The sequence below is a fragment of the Helianthus annuus genome, chromosome 8 (genome assembly GCF_002127325.2).
Source record: "Helianthus annuus cultivar XRQ/B chromosome 8, HanXRQr2.0-SUNRISE, whole genome shotgun sequence".
Taxonomy (NCBI): Eukaryota; Viridiplantae; Streptophyta; class Magnoliopsida; order Asterales; family Asteraceae; genus Helianthus; species Helianthus annuus.
The window spans coordinates 6,154,514-6,173,577 of record NC_035440.2 but is presented as its reverse complement, the minus strand read 5'-3'; the positions used below and the strand labels follow the sequence as shown (position 1 = coordinate 6,173,577).

The 19,064-nt window shown below is 39.7% G+C and overlaps 1 protein-coding gene across 1 annotated transcript; it reads left to right on the top strand.

Moving 5' to 3' along the window:
* The first annotated feature begins 15,447 nt into the window (after nucleotides 1–15,447).
* LOC110869466 (TMV resistance protein N-like) lies at nucleotides 15,448–19,064 on the top strand. Its single transcript, XM_022118719.2, has 5 exons — nucleotides 15,448–15,630; nucleotides 17,041–17,114; nucleotides 17,583–18,080; nucleotides 18,186–18,433; nucleotides 18,553–19,064. The coding sequence occupies exons 1-5, from the start codon at nucleotides 15,448–15,450 to the stop codon at nucleotides 19,062–19,064; spliced, it is 1,515 nt and encodes a 504-aa protein (XP_021974411.2).

Here is a 19,064-nt window from a genome sequence, read left to right as displayed (position 1 = left end):
CACGCGGCCCGCTTGGGCCTTCCCAGGCGGGTCGCCTGACCCCTTGTTCAGCCAAACAACTTTCATATATTGACAGCAATGGTCCCTGAGCTTGTACGTGATGTTTCGGCTACTTTTCTCGACCCGTAAACCCCCAAACTTGGTTTCTAAGAACCTTAGGACTTTTACCAACATGGTAATGCCCTCGGATAACTTTGCGCTCAACCGAAAAGCCCTGAAATTCGACGTTGACGCTTTTAGTCCCTTAAGTACGGTTTTGGCCATAACTTTCTCATACGTTGACGAAACTTCATGAAATTTTTACCACATATTCTAGTGAGTATATTTTAGCTATACAAAGCTTCGGGTCTGCCAAAAGTTCACTCAGAGGTATAAATTAAACATGTTGACACTTTTGGCCCCTATAGTTTACAATACTTCACTTTCGTGCAATTTCCGCGTCGTACGATCCATGAACCATCCGTTTAAGGTTATAAACATTATGTGGGGTTATCATAGAGCCTATTTATCCATTGTTGACACTTTGGACCCTTACGTTCCATAGTTTTCACTGTTTGTCACTTTTAGTCCCTCTAAAGTATGTTTTCACATAACGGAACCTTATGACACGTGTCAAGACATTATTGGACGAAATTTTTCGAGGTGTTACACTTCCCTTTAAGCTAGCTGGATTCGACATAGTGATAGGCATGGATTGGTTGTCGAGTAACCAAGCCCAGATTCTGTGCAATAGAAAGCAAGTAATAGTTAAGACTCCGTCTGGTGAGTCACTTACTATTCAAGGAGATACCCAGCATGGATTGCCGGAGCAAGTGTCCATGCTCAAAGCATCCAGATGCATGCAGAAGGGATGTGTCATTTATATGGCACAAGTTACCATAGATGAGCCGAAGCCGAAGATTGAAGATATTCCTGTTATCTCGGAATATCCTGAAGTGTTTCCTGAAGAACTACCCGGTTTGCCACCGGATAGGCAAGTAGAGTTTCGGATAGATATCATTCCAGGCACTGCACCTGTAGCAAGAGCACCATACAGATTGGCACCAACGGAGATGAAGGAGTTGAGGACGCAGTTGGATGATCTATTAGCTAAAGGTTTTATTAGACCTAGCTCATCTCCTTGGGGAGCGCCAATCTTGTTCGTTAAGAAGAAGGATGGTTCGATGCGTCTGTGCATCGATTACCGTGAGCTTAACAAAGTCACTATCAAGAATCGGTATCCGTTACCCAGGATCGACGATCTGTTCGATCAGTTGCAAGGAGCAAGCTATTTCTCCAAGATTGACCTAAGGTCAGGATATCATCAGTTGAAGGTCAAGGAGGAAGACGTACACAAGACCGCGTTTAGGACTCGTTATGGACATTACGAGTTCCTAGTGATGCCGTTTGGGCTCACTAACGCACCAGCCGCGTTCATGGATCTCATGAATCGCGTCTGCAAACCTTATTTAGATAAGTTCGTCATTGTCTTTATTGACGACATTCTTATCTACTCGAAGAGCCAAGCTGACCATGAGAAACACCTTCGTTGTATTCTCAAACTTCTGTATCAAGAAAAGCTTTATGCCAAATTCTCGAAGTGTGAATTTTGGCTTCGAGAAGTCCAATTCCTTGGACATGTTGTAAGCGAGCGTGGTATCCAAGTGGATCCCGCTAAAGTCGAAGCAGTCATGAATTGGCAGGAGCCGAAGACTCCTACGGAAATTCGCAGTTTCCTTGGATTGGCAGGATATTATAGGCGATTCATCGAGAACTTCTCAAGGATTGCTGCGCCCCTAACCTCATTGACCCGTAAGAAGATTAAGTTTGATTGGGGCCCTAAGCAGCAGGAATCCTTTGACATTCTGAAGCAGAAGCTGAGCAATGCGCCAGTGTTGACATTGCCCGATGGTATAGATGAATTTGTGGTGTATTGTGATGCATCGCATACGGGCATGGGTTGTGTGCTCATGCAGAAAGGCAAAGTCATTGCCTACGCTTCTCGACAGCTCAAAGTGCATGAGAAGAACTACACCACCCACGACTTGGAATTGGGTGCGGTTGTATTTGCATTAAAGCTATGGAGACATTACTTGTATGGAACCAAGTGCATAATTTATTCGGATCACAAGAGTCTTCAGCATTTGTTCAATCAGAAGGAATTGAACATGCGTCAAAGGCGATGGATGGAAACTCTCAATGATTATGACTGTGAGATAAGATACCATCCAGGCAAGGCAAATGTGGTTGCCGACGCCTTAAGTAGAAAGGAAAGGGTTAAACCGATCAGAATCAATGCCAAGCGCATTGAAATAAGAAATAATTTGAATGAAAGGGTGTTAGCTGCACAGAAGGAGGCTGTGCTGGAAGCTAACTATCCTGCAGAAAAGTTGGGAGTAACTGAGGAGCAGTTATCCCACGACAAGGATGGAATGTTACGACTAAACGGACGAATATGGGTTCCAGTATATGGAGGACTTCGGGATGTTATCCTCCAGGAAGCCCACAGCTCTAAATATTCCGTTCATCCTGGAGCTGATAAGATGTACCAGGATTTGAAATCAAACTACTGGTGGATTGGTTTGAAAAAGTCCGTGGCCGAGTATGTGGCCAAGTGTTTGACTTGTGCGCAAGTCAAGGCTGAGCATCAGAAACCGTCAGGTTTGCTTCAACAGCCTGAAATTCCCAAATGGAAGTGGGAAATGGTGACAATGGATTTTATCACCAAGTTGCCAAAGACGAAAAAGGGAAATGATACCATATGGGTCATAGTAGACAGACTGACTAAGTCAGCTCATTTTCTACCCATCAAAGAGACGTATAGCTCAGATATGTTGGCTCAATTATACGTCGATAAGATAGTAGCGCTACATGGTATACCTATATCTATTATCTCTGATAGGGATACTAGATATACGTCACATTTTTGGAAGAGTTTCCAACAGTCGTTGGGCACTCGTTTGAATTTTAGTACGGCTTACCATCCTCAGACCGATGGTCAGAGTGAGCGTACTATTCAAACTCTGGAAGACATGCTTCGAGCATGTGCGATCGACTTGGGTGGTAGTTGGGATAAGCACCTACCACTGATTGAATTCTCCTACAACAATAGCTACCATTCCAGCATAAAGGCTGCGCCTTTTGAGGCCCTATACGGTAGGAAGTGTAGATCGCCCATTTGTTGGGCAGAAGTTGGAGATGTCCAGTTGTCTGGACCAGATATCGTCTTTGAGACGACAGACAAGATCGTTCAGATCCGTGATCGTTTGAAAGCTGCCAGGGATAGGCAGAAAAGTTATGCGGATCCTAAGCGCAAGGATTTTCACTTCGATGTGGGAGAAAAAGTGTTGCTTAAGGTATCACCTTGGAAAGGTGTAATGCGATTTGGAAAGAAAGGCAAGCTAAGCCCGAGATATATAGGACCTTTCGAGATAATCGAACGTGTCGGGGCAGTCGCTTACAAGTTAAACTTGCCTGAAGAGCTTAGTGCCATTCATAATGTGTTCCACATCTGTAATTTGAAGAAGTGTTTCGCTGACGATTCACTGGTTATACCGCATACAGATATACACATAGACGAAAGTCTAAAATTTGTGGAAAAACCTTTGTCGATTGAGGATCGACAGGTAAAGAAGCTTCGAAGGAAGCACGTGCCTATTGTTAAGGTCAAGTGGGATGCCCGTAGAGGACCCGAATACACGTGGGAAGTGGAATCCACGATGCAAGAAAAATATCCCCATTTGTTTGAATAAATCTCGGGGTCGAGATTTCTTTTAAGGGGGTGAGGATGTAACACCTCGAAAAATTTCGCCCAATAATGTCTTGACACGTGTCATAAGGTTCCGTTATGTGAAAACATACTTTAGAGGGACTAAAAGTGACAAACAGTGAAAACTATGGAACGTAAGGGTCCAAAGTGTCAACAATGGATAAATAGGCTCTATGATAACCCTACATAATGTTTATAACCTTAAACGGATGGCTCATGGATCATACGACGCGGAAATTGCCCAAAAGTGAAGTATTGTAAACTATAGGGGCCAAAAGTGTCAACATGTTCAATTTATACCTCTGAGTGAACTTTTGGCAGACCCGGAGCTTTGTATAGCTAAAATATACTCACTAGAATATGTGGTTAAAATTTCATGAAGTTTCGTTAACGTATGAGAAAGTTATGGCCAAAACCGTACTTAAGGGACTAAAAGCGTCAACGTCGAATTTCAGGGCTTTTCGGTTGAGCGCAAAGTTATCCGAGGGCATTACCATGTTGGTAAAAGTCCTAAGGTTCTTAGAAACCAAGTTTGGGGGTTTACGGGTCGAGAAAAGTAGCCGAAACATCACGTACAAGTTCAGGGGTCAAAGCTGTCAACAATTGAAACTTGTTTTGCTGAACCAGGGTCAGGCGACCCGCCTGGGAAAGCCCAAGCGGGCCGCGTGGGTTGCCCAGCGACAGAATTCGCAAATATGGATGGTTTGGGTCCGATTTTGGGTGGTAAACAGCTCAATTGCACCTCCTTTTGCACCAATAACAAGCCTTGCATGCCTACATCCACAGTACCCTCGAATTTATGGCCATAAATCAGATCATCACCTCATTTTGGATCATTTGCAATTGTGAACAAGAACACCAAGACTTGCAAGAGCTCTCAAAGCTTCTCTGGAGATAATCTGATCATCAAGGCCGACTTCTAGTGTCCACTAAACATCTATAGGACTCTTGTAAGCCTTCAATTCGTTCTTTAATCCGTTTTTGTAGTGATTATTGCTAAAAGTCAAACTGGGTGTTCATAACCTTTGACTTTCTGATTAAACGGATTTCTTTCAGTCATTTCTCGAATTGAAACTTGTTATAGATTGGTATTTATGTGGGAAACAAACCCTCTAAAGGGTACTAACTGATTCCCACTACATGCATGCTTAATGTCGAGTCAAACCTATTTCTAAAAAGTCAACAGAAGCGATTTTTGTGAAAAATGACATGATTAATGATATAGATGACATGCAAACTGATTGATCATTAAAAATGACTTGTAATACATATAAGAATGTGTTCTAATCATCATCAACTCGACGATCTATAGTATAGCCACGAATCGGAACCGAAAGTCTTGTAAAACGATTAATTCGTAGACTATCGATTCGGATTCATACATGCATGTTCGAGATCTGTATTGGAAAGTATTTTTGACTATTTTTATTTTAGTTAAACTTTCTGGAATTTCTTTGATTGAGTCTATGTTTAGCCTATTCGAATGCATGTTTCCGGTTTATGCATAAAGTTGACTATTTTGCCCTTTTTGATTTAAAACGGGATTTTTGGAAAAGTGAAAGGATAGAAATCTTTATTTTTATTATATAAACTTGCACCGAAAATTTCGGATCAGTTGGTGGTCCAGATTGCGAGTTATGGCCATTAGCGTAAAACTATATTATAAATTTACATAAACGGTCCTTTTCGCGTAGAACCCGTTTCTGGCCACGTTTTGATACGAAACTTTTTACCAACTGATGTATTATAATATTCTGGGAATTTTGATGATTTTTAATTAATTTTTGGCTGAACGGATCCTAGGTCGCCTAGTCATTTCGGCTTATGTCGGTTTAGACCGTTTTAGCCATAAAATGAGTTTTACACATCCTTTTGACCCGAAACCTTTTTCTACTGATTTTATATGATGAATAAATTATTTTAAGTATTCTGGAAATATAAAAATCTCAGATTTTATTTGAAAACCCGAAAACGCCCTTGAATCGCATATTTAGCGTTTTTAGCGCATAGTAAGCGTTGTACTTGTTTTAAACCTATAAGACTTATACCTACTGATGTAAATTACATATTTTCATATAAAAACAGTAAGTATAATATTTTGAACTCAGATTTCCAGTTTTGGCATTTTTAGCCCTTGTGAAATTACTAAAATACCCCTACGGTGCATAGTTTGGTTTTAAATGATAAATTTGACATATGGCTCATACCCTACTGATATAATATGTTATATTAAGTATATTTACTGTATGAACCAGACCCGAAACTCAGATTTCTAATTTTACCCTTTTACTATCTTTTAAATGACCAAAATGCCCTTCTAAGGCATAAATTGGGTTTAAAACTATTACGGGCAATATAGAACATAACTTACTGATATAATATCATATTTTGAGCATATTACATCAGGGAACTTGCATTTGAATCATTGGTCTACCCGTATCGCCCTTTTCGCGTTCGGTTCGGTTTACGTAACTAGTTTGCGTAAATTGACCGAAACGGGTCAAACGATATCATTTTTGTTTCAAAATCCAGAATGTATTTAGTATACCCATATTATACAAGTATTCAAACTTGTCGGGTCTAAATCACATTCTATCCGGTCTTTCGCTTAATCGTGCGTAAACCGTATCATTCCTAAAACTAACCGGTCAAAGCTTAGGCTTAAATAAAAGACCCGTTAGGAATCTAATAGGTTAAATATAAACCTTTGTTCCAGATTAGGAAGCCCGGTAAAAGCTACCAACACTTATCATTTGTGACTTATACTTGCTCAGGTAAATACATTTTGACTTATTTTCCCTATACGGGCTTGGGGTACGGTATTTAAAATACCGCTTGATCGGGCGCACAAGTCCTGCGCCTTATAGGTGTACAGTCTTGAATAGCTTGTGCGACTTCGTTTAAACAGTTTTGTCTTTACTTAAAGGCTTTGGGGGGTTATTGACCGTGTCCCGGATATCCTTGGCATTTTCTTACGAGATGGCCACGACCAGAGCACGGGGTGTAGGCGTACACCCGTCGTGTATAACTCTTTAATGTGGTGGGTCAATTAAATCTCTAGCCCGGACAGTAGATCCCGGGCCACCAGAGATATAAGTGCATGTAATTCGTTCACAAGTTTATATTATATAATTATCCCAAGTTAATAAAATATTTATGCCTTGTGCATTTAAATAAATTTTAAATCATTTTCAAAATGAGTCGGTTGATTTGTATTTACCAGTGTAAACTGACGTATTTTTCCCAAAAGATTAAGTGCAGGTACTATACGGAAATAGGCTGGCTGTTTCCTAGAGAGCGTCCACAATAGTCTCGCAAACTCGGACGACAATTATCTGTTGAACTATGTGTTTCTATTTTTATTTGATCCGCCTGTGGATCCATTTCAACTACTGTGATATTTATTATTACACTTTATTTAAAAGTTGAAATGTTTCTATTCTGCTTCCGCTGTGCATTATTATATTGTGTTGATTGTCTATGACGATGCCAACTACGTCACTGTACCCCACACCGGGCCCACCGGTGACACGTGGAATTTGGGGGTGTGACAGTTGACAAACTCCCCCTTAACATAAGCTCCCCCTTGAGTTATGCTCGTGAAAGACTTGATCTTTATAGCTTGAGATCCTTGTGGTGTTGATGATGGTCAGCGGCAACTCGATCATCTTCATCATTTGAGTGCCTTCACGTCGTGTCTTCATTCCGAAGCTTGTCATCGACCATGTTCTCCTTGCCTTTAGAATCTGCACATGCAAGAAATCTAAACGCGTAATGAGAACAACTGCTTGGAATATAGTTTATATAAACAAATGACACACGAATGACCATGTCACAATCAAACACCGTCCGACAGTTTGAAAGTTTAGTAAATTTGTCAGTTTTAGTTTCTAACTTTCAAAACTTGCAAATTTCGACCGTTTATGAAGATTTAGTCAATTCGGTTTTCAGTCAGGTTTCAGGTAACGAAGACTCGAGATCCAACATCGTACGATCGAAAATAAAATAGAAATAAAATCTTTTTGGTTTTTATAAAGTTTATATTAAAACACACCTAAAATCTTTTTGGTATTTTTGAATATTTCAAATGTAAAGACTGAAAGCAGTAAATAAATATTTACAGACATACTTTTTGCGAGTTTCGAGGGTAAGAGAATCATATCAGTGTACGGTCATGCCAAAACGCTCTTGTTGTTCAATTAGTTAACATTTAGATAAGCATTCTATAACAATTATCGGTATTGTTGTCCACTTAAGCTCAACTTATCAGATGTAATCATGGCGAGGGGATACGTTAAGGTATGATTTATACTTACCGACCGGTGTTCATCCACATCACGACACATTCCCGTATCAAGGTATGCACGAGGGTTCATCTTACCGGTGAGTATACCGATTATCATCTGTTTGACCGTATATGATGTGAGATTCTCACTTATTTTGATTTGAAAACAAGCCCTATGTGATAGAATCACTTATTGATGAGGAACTTGATTTTCATATGCAAGAGGGCACAGGAGCAAGTCCGTGAACAGGTCAGTACTTCCGTACAGCAGAGAGACGAACTTGACTCCCGGATAAATGTGATATTTTATCACTTATTTGTTTGGACATGTGATTGTTTATCACTTATTGAGGTCGAATGCAGTATGTACACGTATGTATGGTATCATGGAAGATCTAGACTTGCGTCCCCGTTATTTTTCGGTAAAAGATACAACCATGATACCCAGATGATAAGCAGCATAAAGACCGAATATCTCAGAACCTCGGCAATCTATCAAACGAAATTTCGGTACTAAGACCATATGCCAATGAATGGTTCCCACCTGGTCTTCAGTCGATTAAGATTTATATCACCCTGCACACTTTAAAATGATTGTGAGCCTACCGATACATCTTATATAGAGCTGCTTATCGTTTTTCATTTAAGGTTTAAAGAGGTTTGGATAGACCACTGATGTACTATCATTTTCTCTTTTGCTCGCCAGGAAACTCATTTTTGTTTTTCTATTGTTTTTGTGTTTTTGAAATTTTTTGATGTTTTTGGATTTTCAAATTTTTGGATTTACTCCCCCTAAAATCAATAAACTAAGACAAATTTAAAACACAAAGGTATTTACAAGATTGATTTTCCGATGTTGGTTTACTCTTGCTTGACCTTAATGCCGTTTACCAAAATTAAGTTTTAATCAGAAAAGATTTATCTAATTTTGGAAAAATCAGTTGGCATATCGGTAAGCGGTGCGGACCATGACAACATTGACGAGTTTCATAGAGAAACAATCACGTGTGAGGTGATATTCGAGATCAACGTGTCAGGCCAAAGAGTGCTGTACGAGATGATAATAATTCATAAAGCAGCTTAAATATCGACAAGCATAGGAGAGATTAGAAATTCAAAACCGTATCCTGCAACTGCTTCGTGCATTGCAAGGAATCTGAGCACTCTCCCAAACTGGATATCCACCCGGTGTGGACTTCAAAGTCGATTTTGTAGCTACTGAAAAATCTCTTCACATCAACACGATCAAAAACCGTTGGTTCCGGCTGGTCTTCCATATTGCACCAGCGAAGGTCTTTGTCTTTCTCTTTCAGAAGTGGTGTGCGGATGTTCAATCCACGCCACGGCATCTGCACACATTTCATTGTATTCTTTCCTGAGGACCGGATCAAAGACCATAACAACCAAATTTTGGCACGTTCTTCATCTGGTCGAATTTTGCAACTTCATTCAGCCATATTCTTTCACCAACATATTCTTCTTCTTTTCCTTTTCTTTCCTCTCTCTCCATCAATGGCAACAACATTCTCCTAGATATAACAATATTTCGGAGCCTTACGTCGCCAATCTTGTGCATGGACGCTCCACTATCAACAATCCTAAGACTGTCAATAGTTCCTCCTGGAACATCCTGCACACTCACTCAGAGATTAGTTGGAGAGGGGGACCCAAGCCTTCATAGACTTGGGTCGTCCGTCATCATCGAGAATTGTAACATCCATTTCCCGATTATTCGGAATTGATGTAGCTCCCCCTGAAACAGTTACCGGTTTTGGTATCCAAATTTGTTTCTGTTTTTCATTTTTAACATCCGATTTAACAGATTTTGTTTGGATGACCTCCGGTTTTAAAACCTTTTCAACTTCTTTTCTTTGTTTCTTTTTCTGTTTCTTTTCTCGTTGTTTAACAAGATGAGGGTCCTGTTTTGGTGAAGCAGATCTTTTATGGTAATTGTTACCATGGGGGGCATCAACTTTTGACTTTCCCTTGGTGAGATATGGACAATTCTTAATGATGTGGCCATACTCACAGCATTCAAAGCATGATCTCCGCTCAACAAACCTTGGAGTATCATAACTGTAATAGCTAGATGATGAACTTCGTGATCTTGAGGTACTTGGTCCTACATCACAATCGTTTGTTTGTTGTGTATAGTTGTTTTGACTGTTTCTTTTCAAAATTTTACTTTGTTTAACAGAATCCTTGTTGGATTTGTTTTCGAAAGTATCAATTTTATCAGTCCCTCTTGATTTCACGAAGTTTATCTTCCGGACCTTTTTCTGGTTTTCGCCCTGTTTGCCGTTTCCATTCTCTTGGGCGGCATGATTTTGTTCACAGGGATCATCAACCTTTGCTTTCAACTTATGAAGATATGGACAGTTTCGAATTATATGTCCAATTGTACCACATTCAAAACATGATCTTCGTTCAACAATCCCCGAAGTATCATGTGATCGTCTTGCCGATGATGAACTTTGTGATCCCGAGGTACTAGGTTTTGAACAGTCTGGTTCATTTCTTTTCAACACTGTTGCTTGTTTAACAAAATCTAAGTTAGATTTATTCTCAAAAGTTTCGATTTTGTCCGTTCCCTTAGATTTCACAAAGTTCACATTCTTGTTTTTCTTTTGGGTCTGTTTCTTCTGACCCTGAGTCGGTGATTTTCCTTTAGGTTTGGTATGATTTGGCTGCCTTGTCTCTGTTGGTAATTTCTGATTGCCATATTGTTTTCGAATTTCGGCCTTTGGAATAGGAGGACACTGTGTAACTGTAACATGTGGTCCTGTCTTTCCCAAAAACTTACTTGTCGAATTTTCAAAGACTTTACTTATTAAAGATTGATTAACATTCTTAATAGGAAAATCTTTGTCAGCGTAGATTTTATCATCACCAACAAGAGTGTACAGCAAGTTCACACCCTCCGACTCTTGTGCAGACGAGGACTCGATTGCAACAGTCTTAGCGGGTTTTGCAGGAGGATCACATAGAATGTAATTCTCGAGAGGTATGTCCCCATCTTTGACTACCGCATCAGACTTTGCTGGGACAGCATCATCAGATTCATCATCAGAAGAATCAGCATCCTCAGTAATGACTGGAGGATCCTGATTCAGTTCAACAGAAGACACATATGTATCTGCTGATACATCTGAATCGGATGATACATCTTTCTTATATCCGAGTCCTGTTGCAAACTCCTTTACATCTAGAGGAACAGATGGTTCAAAGAACACTCTATCCTCCTCGTCAGGCATTGCATCATAATTGTGTCTCACTGGTGGTGGACATTTCTTGTAGCCTATGCATGTGACATCCTGTTTTTCTTTCTGAACGTCAATGATGTGATCCAACACATAGCTAGAGCTCAAATAACTGTCTAGCTTAAGCTGGATAGCTTCACTTTCAGTTTTGACACAAGCCATCTCCTTTTGCATTATCTCAAGGCGAGATATATACAAATTAATGTCAGTTTGTTTTCTGGAAACCATTTTAGTTAATTCGGTTTTATCTTTCCTCAAGTTCTCAATTACCGACTTAAACTCTTTTTCATGGTTCTCATAAAACATGTTGGCTTCAGTGCATTTTGAAAGATCCACGGTCAACTTCTGATTGTGGATGAATGTCACATCATATTTCTCTTGCAAAGCCTCGTGTTTGCTTTGCAATTCACACCACTGATCCTTCAAAGAAACATGTTTGTCTTGCAAGTCAAACAAACTAGCTTGTAAAGCATCATGTTTCCCTTGCAACTCAGACATGTTTGCTTCTAAATCAGCACACTTAACTCTTAATCTAGCACAATTATCACAATCTACAGCAGTGGGTTCATCGACACATACCTGACTGGAATCACTCTCAGGTGTTGGCCTTTCTGCATCAGCATTAATAACCTCCCTTGATGATTCACATTCAGATCCATCCTCGCTTGAACTTGAAGTTGTATCACCCTCAACTGAAGTTGAAACATCTTCATCTGAACTACTGCTATGTTCAGAACTGTCATTACCTCCCGAGGATTCACCATTGCTGACATCTTTGACAATTTCAGCATACAATGCCGTTTTTGTCTGACTACTGTTCCTTGGATCAGGAGATGATGGTGCTTCAGTAGAAAGATGACATTGTGAGGCAACTGGTGGTAATGGATTTCCATATAAATCTGTTGTCATTTTCGGTTCACTTTGCTTTTGATTAGTAACCGATGCCCATTGTTCTGCCGTAATTCGAGGTCGTGTGGGAGATTCGGCCCATGAAGGCGATAAACTTGTATTCCTGTACTTTCCCTCATCCGGAGCCGGAGTTCCCCACCATGAGGGAGTTGAACTTGTACTTGTGTATTTTCCACTATCCTGAGCCGGAGTTCCCCACCAACTTGGGTTCATGTTTGATAAGAAAAAAAGAATTCTATGTTAATATCTCGAATGATAACCACCAGCCGAAGGATCCCTGATCGAAAGACCTGAAAAACACAAACTTGTTAAACCTAAACAGACTAAGGTCGAAGGATCAAGACTTGTTCGAAGGATCAACAGAGTTCGAAAGATCACTATTGAATTTCGAACAATGATTTCGAAAGATTCTCCAATTGAAAGATCCTTATCTTTCGAATATATATCCTTCGAAAAGATTCCCTGGATCGAAGGATAAGTCTCAGACTTCGAAGGATCTTCGAAGGATGATTATCTATCGAACTTCCTTTGATCGAAAGATGATCTTTCGACTTCGAAGGATATCCTTCAATCTCTACTGACACAGCTGACACGAAAAGTGACAGGTTGGTGAAAAGGTGATGGGTTGGTAGAAATCTTTCGGCAGAAAGGTATGTTCAGACCATACCTTTTTACCAAACCAGATTTGACCAATAAAATATACTTAAAATGGAAGGTCCTTATCCAGAAACCGGTCACCGGAGTAAGCCGGAATTTGGCCGGAAATGACCAAACTTCTTAAAAACAAGTTTTTAAGTTACCCAACCCGTCCTTTAACACACCCGGTTAGTTTAGAACACGTTTTTACGTCAAGAAATGCGAGAAAAACACTAAAAAACGGGTGCTAAACCATGTGAGTTCTGTCCAAACACTCCAAAGTCTTGTATAAACTCGGTTTTTTTAACAAGGAAAAGAGCCATGGCTCTGATACCACTTGTAGGTCCGGCTAGGAGGATCTAGTCGTCCAATCCTTGTATACTAACCAACCCGGTTGTGCGGAATCCAACCGGAAAGGCAAACCGAGATAGAACACGCACAAACACAACACGCAATCTTCACCGATTAACACCACTTGTATTAATACGAATGAAAGGTTCGGTTACAAAGCTATGTTTACAAATGTGTTTTGCAAACCCTCTAAAACACTCGTGTGTGTGTGCTGTCAACAGAATGCTCTCTCTGTTCTCACTATGTATTCTCTGTCTCCTTTTGAAGTGAACACTACATGAGTATATATATACCCATGACAGATCGTCTGGTCGAAGGATCAGATAGACTGATCGAAGGATCAGATAGACTGATCGAAAGATCATCTATCGATCTGAATCCATCGAAGGCTTATCCTTCGAGTTCATCGAAGGATCTAAACAATCCTTCGAGTTCATCGAAGGATCTAAACAATCCTTCGATGACTCATCCTTCGACAACTCATCCTTCGACACAAACATATTACAACCAGGTTCTAACTGTTTGGCCAAGTCAAACCAGGAGGATGGTTGACTTGGTCAAACTTACAAGACTAACAAAAGACATCGTTTTATATCACGACAAAATACAGACAAAGTAGACACAAGTGCACCAACACAGATATGTCTAGACGCTGCCAGTGGATTGCAGTATCTTCATAATGATGTTGGATTACAACATAGAATTCTCCATCGTGATGTCAAGAGTTCGAACATTCTTTTGGATGAGAATTGGAAAGCTAAAATCTCTGATTTTGGGTTGTCTAGAATGGGTCCTGCGAATAAGCAGTCTACCTTTCTTATCTCCAATCCTTGTGGCACGTTTGGATATATCGATCCAGACTACCTGAATGCCGGTTATCTCACACAAAAATCTGATGTTTACTCTTTTGGGGTTGTATTGTTTGAAGTTTTGTGTGGAAGGCTAACACGGGTACCAAAGTACAAGGACAAGCGTGAGTTTTTAGTTACTTTGGTCAAAATACACTGGGGAAGGAATACATTAGATAAGATTATTTTCTCTCATCTAAGTCAGATAAACAGAGGTTCCTTACTTACGTTTACAAGCATTGCCTACCAATGTTTGATGAGCCCAAATGAGCGTCCAAGAATGACGAAGGTAGTGGAGCAACTCCACAAAGCTCTTGATAATCAACTAGTAAGTTCTAGCAGTCGCATAAGGGTTTACGTTTTGTTGTTTTATATTGATGTTAAAGCCTTTATTAATCAACTTTTTATTTATTACAATTATTTTTCACAAATTATTAACTACATTCAAATTTATTAAAAAAAAGAAATAAATAAATAAATCATATTCGTGATGCCTCATAGATCTATGTGATCCTTTTATTTCAGCTAAAAACCACTGTTAAGATGGGTTCCCTAAAAGATTAAGGGTGTTTGTTTACCTTTTAATGAGACTCTTAATGGTTCAGACCTCTTCTCTTACTGGTTCAGCACTTAATAGTTCATTCTGTTTGTTTCGCGAGCATACGTCTGAATGGTTCACACATTTGCCTCTGAATGGTTAAGCATTATACAGAATCTAAATGGTTAAGACCTCTAATCTGAATTGGTCAGACATTTGTCTCTGAACGATTAAGCATTATATTGGTTCCTAATGGTTCAGGCCTCTTGCTGGTTCAGCACTTAATGGTTCAGACTTCTTACGGGTTCAACACTTAGGGGTTGTTTGGTAACTTCTGAATGGTTAAGTGCTGAACTAGTAAGAGGTCTGAATTACTAAGGTGCTGTTTGTTTTTTTCAGAGGTAAAAGGTCTGCAGTCTGCGGACCACATCTGCAGAAGAAGAGGTGTACCAAATGTCTGCAGTCTGCAAGAAGAAGAGGGTTTGTTTTTTTTTTCTACAAAAACCACTTCACACAACACACAACACACACAACAGTTCTCTCTCTCTACCTTGAACTCTCTCTCTACAAACTCTCTCTCTCTCTACAATCTGTCACCACCACCGCCCATAGCACCACCACCGCAACACCTCTGCCATAACACCACCGCCTCTCTCTCTACGGTCTCTCTCTCACCGATCTCTCTCTCTCTCACCGATCTATCTTTGTACGGTCTCTCTCTCTCTCTCACCGATCTCTCTCTCTCTACGGTCTCTCTCTCACCGATCTGGGTTTTGTTTTAATTGATGGGTTTGGTGGTGGTGGGTTTTGACGATGGTGGTGGTGGAGGTGATGGTGGCTGAGATGTGGTGGTGGTGGAGGTGGTGGCTGAGATGTGGTGGTGGAGGTGGTGGCGGAAGTTGAGGTGGTGTTGGAGGTGGAGGTGGTGTCGGCAGGTGGAGGTGGAGGTGGTGTCAGAGGTGGAGGTGGTGTCGGGAGGTGTAGGTGTAGGTGGAGGTGGAGCTAGGGTTTTGGAGCAGATGGATGTTTTGAAGAGGGAGAAGAGGTTGGCAGAGGTTTGAAGACATGGGGAAGGATCTGCTTGGGGAAGAGGTGAGGCAGATGTAAAAGCTTTGCAGATCTTCAAGAAAACAAACAAGTTGCAAGACCCTTATGTCTGTGCGCGTCTGCGCGACGCAGACGTAAGTGCTCAGAAGAGTTTTTGGCCAAAAAACAAACACCACCTAAGTGCCGAACCAGTAAGAGGTTTGAATCATTAAGAGGCAGTATAATGCTTAACAGTTCAGATGCAAATGTCTGACAAATTCAGAGTAGAGGTCTTAACCATTCAGACTCTGTATAATGCTTAACTATTCAGAGACAAATGTCTTAACCATTCAGACATCTACTCCCGAAACAAACAGTCGGAACCATTAAGTGTTGATACAGTAAGGCTAAAGGGTATGGGGGTCATGGTTGAGACATGATTTACCATGTAGGAACATGAATAGAATACTACACCACCCCCTTGCTTGATCCACCATGGTTCCCATGGATTAAACCATGGCAACCATGGTCCTAGTTTCCATTTTTCATGATTTCCTTTCCTTTTTCTTTAGACAAAAATTAACTAAAATAAATAAGGGGATAGTGTTTGGGTCATGACCACACCCCTAGGATAGTGGTTTTAAATGGTGGATTAGAAATGGGTGACATGGTGATGATTTGGAGGGTCATGGTGGTTATATGGGTCATGACCACACCCTATAGCCTAAGAGGTCTGAACCATTAAGAGCTTCATTAAGAGCTAAACAAACAGTCACTTAACCATTCAAATGTTTCCAAACAGCCTAAAATGGGTTCCCTAAGCTTATTGAGTTTATTAATCATTAAAATAAAATAAAATATATTATATTTATCATATATAGTCTATATTATTTATATAATTTATAGTTATATACAAAAATAATTTACATATTTATGCATAGATTAAATAAATAATAAACGAGTTAAGCTCAATCATTAAATAAATAATAAATGAGTTGAGCTCAATCTGCAGAGTTTTCTTAGGAGTCAAACTCAAGCTTTAGATATAGAGCTCGAAATGAGTTGAGTTTGATTTTTTCTAAATTATACTAGTCAAGTTCGGCTCGATTGATTTTCAGCAAATACCAAAAGAAATTAAAAAAACAAATAAATCAATTTACCTGCTGGATCTTATATACAATTAACAGAAGAGAGAAAAGTCGCTACATATAGAATCTTTTTCATTGTTAATTAATTTCAACTGTCGTCGCTTTTTTTTTTTTTAATTTTAGTTTTAAATAATCCTAAAGTTAATGTACATACTTGAAGTGGTCTCCTAAATTATTAAATATATGTTAGAAATAATTAGTTCAGTAGACTAACTAATTAATATAATTAGGTTTTTCATTAACTAAATCATTTAATGTTCTTTGAACTTGTTTATTTTCTACCCGTGATAGAAATTTTTGGAAGCACCACCAAGTGGTTTATATGATGCTGTCTTAGCTGCTCATCTCCGAGCTGGTCAATCAAGGTATTACTGATTCATTTCGGTTTCCGTTCATTCTTAAAATATTTATTTATTTTTTTATTTTATTTTTTTAAACGAGAAATTTGAATCACTGACGAACCACGAAAGTATGGTCGTGTCACCAACGGAACCACCCGATCATATCCATCTCCACTAGGCAATAACGCATATACACCAATTCATGAGGAAACCCAATAAATCTGGGAAAAACCCCCTTGTGGAAATCGACCCAGGACCTAATGGTTTCTAACCCTTATCCCACCCTAAGATGTTACTAAGCTATAATGCCATGCGCTCTTAAAATATTTATTAGAATGCAGATTTATACAACTTCCAGATTCTAAAAGGAAATATGGGTTCACTTAAAGTACATTTACGATATTCAAGATAAAATGTATATTAAGTGCACCATTTCCATATTAACAAGGAAACTTCGATATCTGTACTAACTAGTTCCAAACAACTCAACAGGGCAAAGACATCCTCTTCTCAATCCCGTCCCGCCTCTACTTCTAAGTCGTGGAAGTATGATGTCTTCGTTAGTTTTAGAGGAAAAGATGTCCGCTTGACATTTGTGGATCATCTCTACTATGCTCTTAAAACTAGAGGAATCGTCACTTTCCTGGACAATCAAGACGATGAAACTCAATCTTGGGGCAAACCCCTTCCTTCATCCATCGATGAAGCTATCCATGAATCACAAATAGCCATCATAGTACTCTCACGAAATTATGCTGGTTCTTCTTGGTGCTTGGATGAACTTGCACTTATCATGAAAAATAAAGAAGAGGGAAAGCAAATCGCTTTTCCAATATTCTATCATGTGGGCCCAACTGAAGTGAGAAAGCAAATAGGGCATTTTGGAGAAGCATTTTCCGGGCATGAGTTACACAACAACAAGAAAGTTAAATCTTGGAGGAAAGCACTTGTGAAGGCAGCTGACATTAAAGGATGGGACCTTATGCATAGGTAATTTTCTTCTTTCATTTTTTCAAATGCATATAAATCAATAAGATGCTTGTAATAGGGGAAGGTAAAGCACTGAAGTGTATATTCCATTTATGCAATGTGCAGGCACGAAACCGCACTCATAAAAGAAATTTGTGATACCATTTCACGTAGAATGCTTAGCTTAACGACACCTTCTGAAGCAAGTGCCACCACATACCTAATTGGTGCAGAGACCCGCATGCAAGAATTGAAATCACTTCTGGAAGTTGGGTCGGGTGGTATTCATATGGTTGGAATATGTGGGATGTGGGGTAGTGGTAAGTCTACTCTCGCATCTTCTATTTATAATGAAATAAGTCATGAATTTGAAGGTTGTTGCTTTGTCAAAAACGTTAGAGCCAGATCAAGAGTGCATGGCTTGAAAATGTTACAAGAAGAAATTCTCTTGAATGTTCTGAAATTAAAAGTGACGTTAACGGACATTGATCAGGAATGCACATGATGGAGAGGGAATTACATCAAAACAGTGTTCTAGTTGTCCTTGATGATGTAGACCACACTGACCACCTGAAGATGTTAGCTGGATCCAAAAACTGGTTTAGTAATGGGAGTCGAATAATATTTACCACTCGGAACCAAGATCTGGTGAATGCTCACGATGCTATCACACATGATGTGAGGATGCTAGATGACATAGAGGCTACTGAACTCTTCAATAGGCATGCATTTGGGAAAAGTAAACCTGTCCAAGGTCTCGATGAGGTTTCGCTAAATATAGTTTCTAAATTGGGCGGGCATCCATCAGCACTTATAAATTTAGGCTCTTTTCTACGTGGCAAAGAAATGAGTGAGTGGATGAGCATCTCGGATAGACTAGACGCTATCCCAGTTGCTGAAATTCTGAAAAAGTTCAAAATTCGTGATGATGGAGTAGCGAGAGATTTCACTGATCAAATAACTACTTACTTGAGGGAGCTGGAGACATGTCGCATAACCTTGTGA

Bases quoted from the DNA above. Each gene is read 5' to 3' on its own strand.
- LOC110869466 (XM_022118719.2), top strand. From the start codon at position 15,448: ATGTGGTGGTGGAGGTGGTGGCGGAAGTTGAGGTGGTGTTGGAGGTGG. The intron at 15,631-17,040 runs GTTTGAAGACAT...TACCCGTGATAG, and splicing joins GGGAGAAGAGGTTGGCAGAG to AAATTTTTGGAAGCACCACC. The intron at 18,081-18,185 runs GTAATTTTCTTC...TGCAATGTGCAG, and splicing joins GGATGGGACCTTATGCATAG to GCACGAAACCGCACTCATAA.